The sequence below is a fragment of the Brassica oleracea genome, unplaced genomic scaffold (genome assembly GCF_000695525.1).
Source record: "Brassica oleracea var. oleracea cultivar TO1000 unplaced genomic scaffold, BOL UnpScaffold01054, whole genome shotgun sequence".
Lineage (NCBI taxonomy): Eukaryota > Viridiplantae > Streptophyta > Magnoliopsida > Brassicales > Brassicaceae > Brassica > Brassica oleracea.
Genome location: NW_013617624.1, coordinates 4,584 through 11,103, shown reverse-complemented (window position 1 = coordinate 11,103; position 6,520 = coordinate 4,584). Strand labels below are relative to the sequence as shown.

Sequence of the window (6,520 nt, the reverse complement as noted above, 5' to 3'; positions counted from 1 at the left end):
GCCAAAGACAAACAAAAAGAATGAATCAACAAGAAACCAACCAAACCGACTTGACTGCTAGCTAACTCATTCATCACAAAAGCTAAATCTATTCATTTCTATCTAACCATAATCTTACACAGTCATTAATTAGCCTCGATTCAATTCATCATAGTACGTAAATCTATTCATTGTAGTTCAGTTCAAAGCAGATGAAATAGTAAAAGAATCACCAGTAAATTGATCGAAAGAATTCAACAAACTAATCAATCTAGATACTGAACCGAACACAAAAAAATTCCCAATTGATCGAACACAAGTAACTAATCAATCTACAGAACCGAACACAAAAACAAAATCAATCTACATACAGAAAAGGCAAAATCTGAGACATGCATGATTGAAAGACAACAAATAGAAGCTTAACCTTTGGATTGAGGAGAGGATGGAGACGCGAGCGCCTTCTGGAGAGAGAGAGAGTGAGCCCAACGGAGAGGTCTGTCGAGGAGAACCACGGAGAGGTCTGTCGAGGAGAACCACAGAGAGGGTGAGAATCACGGAGGAGAGCCATGGAGACAGACGTCGCGATCTCGTCGAAGAGCAACGGAGAGAAAGATAATCGCCGATTTCGTCGCCACGGAGAGGGTGAGAATCACGGAGGAGAGCCATGGAGACAGACGTCGCGATCTCGTCGAAGAGCAACGGAGAGAAAGATAATCGCCGATTTCGTCGCCACGGAGAGGGTGAGAATCACGGAGGAGAGCCATGGAGACAGACGTCGCGATCTCGTCGAAGAGCAACGGAGAGAAAGATAATCGCCGATTTCGTCGCCACGGAGAGGGTGAGAATCACGGAGGAGAGCCATGGAGACAGACGTCGCGATCTCGTCGAAGAGCAACGGAGAGAAAGATAATCGCCGATTTCGTCGCCACGGAGAGGGTGAGAATCACGGAGGAGAGCCATGGAGACAGAAGTCGCGATCTCGTCGAGGAGCAACAGAGAGAGAGAATCGCCGATTTCATTGCCACGGAAAGAAAGAGCTTTCGAGAGAGAGAAAGAAAAGACGAAACGAAGAAGAAACAAACCTCTCATCTCTCCTCTCAAACGCCTACACGTGTTAATAGGAGCCGACTCTTCTTTAGCCAAATTAAGACGCGGTTCTAGTTTAATTATGTGTTTTTCCTTTTTTTTTAAATCCAAATTAGCTTAAGAGCCAGGTTAAGACTCCCCGATATTAATGCTCTTACCTTCGTGGCAGAGTGTAAGCATATCTTTAGTAACGAATTTACCTGTTCATTTTGAATTTATTTCTAGGTGAGAAAATAAATATTGAGATATCAGATAAGTCCTGGTTTTTAGGAACTTCAAAAACTAATTTTTCAAAAAAATAATAATTTGATTTTAGGCGGAGAACCGGTAGAGACTTGTCTTATCTGTCACATTGAGCTCATAATAGGCCCATTTATTAAGTATTGCGGCCCATTACTTTCTAATCTATACTTCTTGTTTTCGTCGTTTTCTACACTCGTTGATAGTTGACACTATCTGTGCTGCTCAATGCACAATGCATTATAACTTTTTTTTTTTACTAAAACTGAAACAGGAAATCGAAATAAATCTTAGTATCATCAGCTTGAGCTAAAATAAACCATTACCCCAGTTTATCAATCTTAACAGTAAATCCCCAAAACAATGAAAATCGTGAAGAAAAAAACAAACCGTAAACCATGTTGATCATCTCATTTAACCGATACAGTAAAATGAAATATTAATTTAATATTAACGAATGAACTTTAATCTTTAACATAAATATCTAGCTAAATGACTCACTAATATTATTGAGAGACTTGAAAGCCATTCCACACATTATCTTGCAGCATGATTGCCTTTTGATATGGCCGTTGATTGCTTGCTTCTTCAAAATCTTCTTCATTTCCATTAAGGGAATACATTAACAAAATATATTTTTTTCTTGTAAAAGCATATGTTGCTGGTCATGGTATATGGGATATGAATCATGTGATGTTTGTAAACGTAAATGCGACCAGTCGTGCTGCCAATTTTTTTTCTTTTCGTGTTGCCAAATGTTTTGTGTCGATAAAGACAAGTAGTGCGTCCTTGGTTGTGTTGGCACCCGACTTTGCAAGGATAAAGCCACCTGTAACCCCTCAGTGTGCATTAGCATTATGTTAATATGTCTATGTTTTAATTATTTATGTGTTGACACCAATGACATGCATAGTTTCTTTTGGTGGCCGTGGCTTACATTTATTTAGTGCATGGGATCTAATACACAGTTTAAATAAAATGTGAATTTACTTTAATTAGTAAATTCTTAGAGAAATCCCAAATTTGTCAATTCCACATTTGTAATGTATCAATCACTTGCATCCATATATTGCCGATAGTTTTCATTGCTAAAGAATATATTACCGTACGAACGTAATTCAATGACCTTTATACCGGCCTATTTTTCTAATTACAGGTATACTTTAGCCCAACCAATATGGGCTTACATGTCATCTTTCCACGTCACTGCCTGAACCAAGAGATGATAGTCGGAGCCTGCGCTAGGCTTGAGCCCTGAGTTAACTCCAAAGGTTATTATTGAAAAATACAGTAGAGCAAATTCTAGAAATTTTCTATCTTTAAAAAAAATTAGTAATATAAATTAGAAATACTATTAGGACAAGCAAATATACAATAAAAACGAAGAAGTAATAATACTCCATCCGTTCCTAAAAAATTTATATTCTAGAGAAAACTTTTGTTCCAAAAATATACATTAATTGTATTTCTTAAAATTGTGAAGTTCAAGAACATTGAAGTTCAAGAACATTAATTGTATTTCTTAAAATTTTATTGGTTTAAAAATATAAAAAATACAAAATTACAAAATATACATTTATAGCTAAGTTTCAATATATTTTATTAAAAAGTATAAAAATTATTCTAAAATATGGATTTTTTATGAACGTGGATGGATAATCATTTTAATTGAAAAACATGGATCTCGACAAGTCGACATGAGTTAATACGTGTCTGAAAACTTTCCTAAAACGCACCGTTTGGCTTTTTTTTTTGTTCCTGCTCTCTCGTTACCAAAACAAAATATCCAAACAACATAAAAACGGAATAAAAATAAATTAAAAGTAAAAGAAAAAGAAAAAACGTTCAGTGTCTCCGGCCAGTTACACAGGAAGACATTAGAATCAAATTAGGTATACGACTGGTTGGAGAGATAAGCTATGGGAAGGAGAAAAGCGGAGATCAAACGAATTGAGAACAAAAGCAGTCGACAGGTCACTTTTTGTAAGCGACGCAACGGTCTCATGAAGAAAGCTCGCCAGCTCTCAGTTCTCTGTGAATCATCCGTCGCTCTTCTCATAGTTTCCTCCACCGGGAAGCTCTATAGCTCCTCCTCCGGGGATAGGTAACACACTATTTTTCCTCTCTTTTGTTAAATTTTCTCGACAAACATAACTTGGGAAACTAGGGTTTTTTCTTTTCCACTTGTATGTCTTCAAGGCTGATCTTGCTGTTTTGGCCATCTCCGTAATAGATGTGTAGGGTTAAACAGATTTAAGACTAAACAATGTGATGGCCAGCCAAAGATTATCTTGGTGTCCGTTTTTTTTTAATTGTTTGTTTGTTGCAGGATTTAAAAAAAAAAAATTTGGAAGAAAATATTGTTGCATGCGCTTAAAGAGATTGTTCTACACGTGGTGATCTTTACTTTATATTTGTCTATTGGGATTTCAAGCCGTCTTGACTACGTGTTGCTACTAGAGTTATATAAGAACAATGTACTTTGTTTGATTTGAGATTAATATAGGCTCCGTATCCTCTTAATTAACCAATTCAATTCACCTTATGTAGATTTGTTGAGAAAATATGTATTAATAATCTTTAGATTAATTGGAACGGGTGCCACTTTTCCTTTCCATTTTTGGTTAGTTACAAGTGTATATTCTGGATGATTTATTAGTTTATATATTTTGTTGATTTGATACAAGTAAAGGTTTCTGGTTGATTTTGATGGTCAAATGTAGTGTTGGGATAACTACAAAGAATACTATAATATAGCTTTCACACATCCTGAATTACTCATTAATTGAATTTCGTTTTTTTTTTGTTTGTTTTTCTTGTCACTGATAACTCACACACGCACATCCCGCATTTGAACTTGAATTATAACACAACGGTGACACTAGTACAACCAGCTAGGCTAACAGCTCCGCCTCATGTAATCGATTTTCTCCTCATTTAAATTCTGATTTCTGTGTGCATTGTACATTGCTGAGTAGATCGTTCTTTTTCTTCCAGAATGCTCTCTTTTTTTTCTGGCCATGCATTTTAATTTCTTATGTTGAGGAAGGGGCCTGATGGGCCAAAGGGACTTATATAGCCTCTATCATCATTTGGTTCCATACATTTTTACCTTGTATTTTTCGTTTATAACATGTCCTAGGTGATTACAATATATAAACATAACTGAAATAGGAATGTAACCCCCTTTGTCACTGTATATAAAGCTCCTTAGCATTACCTTGATATCAATACCACAAATGCTTGATCTATATCATGAAAGTATATCTGTTAAACTTGCAGCAACATGCATGGAAGTTGAAGAACTAAGAATGGAACTTTTTTTGCTTCAGTTTTAACAACAGTCAAAACTCTAGTAGAAGATAGGCTTCTTTAAATTAGTAACCTTAAATAATTAAAAGGCTTGACTTGAGATTGTGATTCTTATGCGCCTGATGAACTGCATAGTTTCAAATTATAATGTTTATGGGCCGTAGGATGCTAGGTAAAACATGAATATCAAGTCAAACTCACTCTATGAATTGAAATCTTCAAATAGATAATGGAACACAAACTAAGTAGGATGTAATTTATGATGAGAATGTAGGTATCAATCAACATACATCGTATTTGGAGGAAGATTAAACTTTAATGTTTTTATAGTCCACGAACATGAATTTCATTGAGATTTCGTTTTAAGGGAGATTTTAGTTTTCAATCTGTCTTTCCACTTATTCTTTTGTCGACTGCTGATACGTTTCTTAGAATAACAAAATGTTGATCATTTAACTTTGATAAGAAATCATGAGGTAATTAGCTAGACTATATAGGAAGAAATTGTTCTTGTGCATATATGTCCAAAGGTAAAAATGAATTCAGTGTATGAAAAGTTGATTATGCATATCCAAAACTTTGAGATGGACTTGGTGCTTATTAGATTTGTATATTGCTAAGTTAGAAATAAATAGAGTTAAAGATTTACTTTTTAAGAAGTAAATTTGTACATATATATGCATTGACACTAAAATCTAAGACAAGATTATGTACCAGAAAGTAAAGGAAGAAGTCTATGTTATAAGAGATGAATCTGTCATACAAAAATCTTTGAGATGTATTCCTAACACTTTGTATAGAAGACCAGACTGTAAAATAAAGTGTTAGTATACAATTTGATAATTCATATAATTAACTTGTTTCTAGTGATGCTATATTTGTTTCATAATTTTGAAATGTTTTGGCATGAATTGTATCTAATACTTTGTCTCTTTCTTGATTTGACGTCAGCATGGCCAAGATCCTCAAACGTTATGAAATACAACATGCTGATGAACTTAAAACGGTGGTAAGAAACTTTTAGCCGCCCATGCATATGTAAATGAGATGAGCGTTTGAACATCTATCTATATATAAATATGTTTGTTTCTCTTCTATCCTGCCATCTAGGATGTCACGTCAGAAAATCATGTGTTATGGAGCTGACACGTGTTCAAATAAGTAAAATTATGCGTTTCATTTAATCGAGTTATGTTTCGTTTGTTCACATGTTAATGGACTTCTAAACATTTAATTGGTCCAACGGAGAAAGGTTGTCTTCTCCGATGGCGTGACCAAAAATTAAGGCTCGTGTCCTCTTCGATATACACCAGCTATGGAGGAGATATGATGAATTGAGTGAATCAAATCGACGTGAAAAACCTCTGTGTCATCCTCACAAATCCAATAGCATTCGATATTTTCTCATTATAATAGTTAACTCCTCTGTTCGACTTGCTGATCTGAATTATGGGTTGTTCTTCCACCTTAGAGGTGAGGTTGCTCAGTTTCTGGAAAATTGACATACTTTTTATTGATTCTAAGATATTTTGTTTTTAAAACATATCTCAGTATTGAAATAATTTGTCTTTACGAAGAAGGTTGTATAATCTCAAAAAAATTTTGAAAAATTGTATCCTAATGACGGACTCTTTGATAACAACAAAGTGTCTATACGAAGTCAAAAATAGAAGGACATACATATCCCTCAGTTATGTCATCGATATGGTAAATGTGCTGAAGGGACCATGACAGAGGAAGATGTTGTCTTGAGAGAAAGTTCAAACAAAAAATATGGCATGAAAAAGTATAAAAATTTTCCGTTTCCTAAATCTGAGGAATATGTCCTCATGAACCAAAGTGGTCATCAGAAGAGTTAAAAGTTTTTTTTTCTGGTTTCTTAATCTGAGATGTGTTATTT

At 34.9% G+C, this 6,520-nt stretch overlaps 1 protein-coding gene and 1 long non-coding RNA gene across 2 annotated transcripts in view; one reads left to right on the top strand and one right to left on the bottom strand.

Moving 5' to 3' along the window:
• Positions 1-2,371: 2,371 nt before the first annotated feature.
• The window catches only part of LOC106320764, a 7,077-nt gene continuing 2,928 nt past the window's right edge, over positions 2,372-6,520 (bottom strand). The window contains exon 3 of the long non-coding RNA XR_001265911.1: positions 2,372-2,562. This is a non-coding gene — a long non-coding RNA (uncharacterized LOC106320764). The remainder of the gene's footprint in view (positions 2,563-6,520) is intronic.
• LOC106320763 (protein MADS AFFECTING FLOWERING 5-like) overlaps positions 3,152-6,520 on the top strand; it is a 6,326-nt gene continuing 2,957 nt past the window's right edge. The window contains exons 1-2 of the mRNA XM_013759126.1: positions 3,152-3,412; positions 5,572-5,629. Coding sequence (XP_013614580.1) covers positions 3,228-3,412; positions 5,572-5,629 — 243 coding nt within the window. The 5' untranslated portion in view covers positions 3,152-3,227. The remainder of the gene's footprint in view (positions 3,413-5,571; positions 5,630-6,520) is intronic.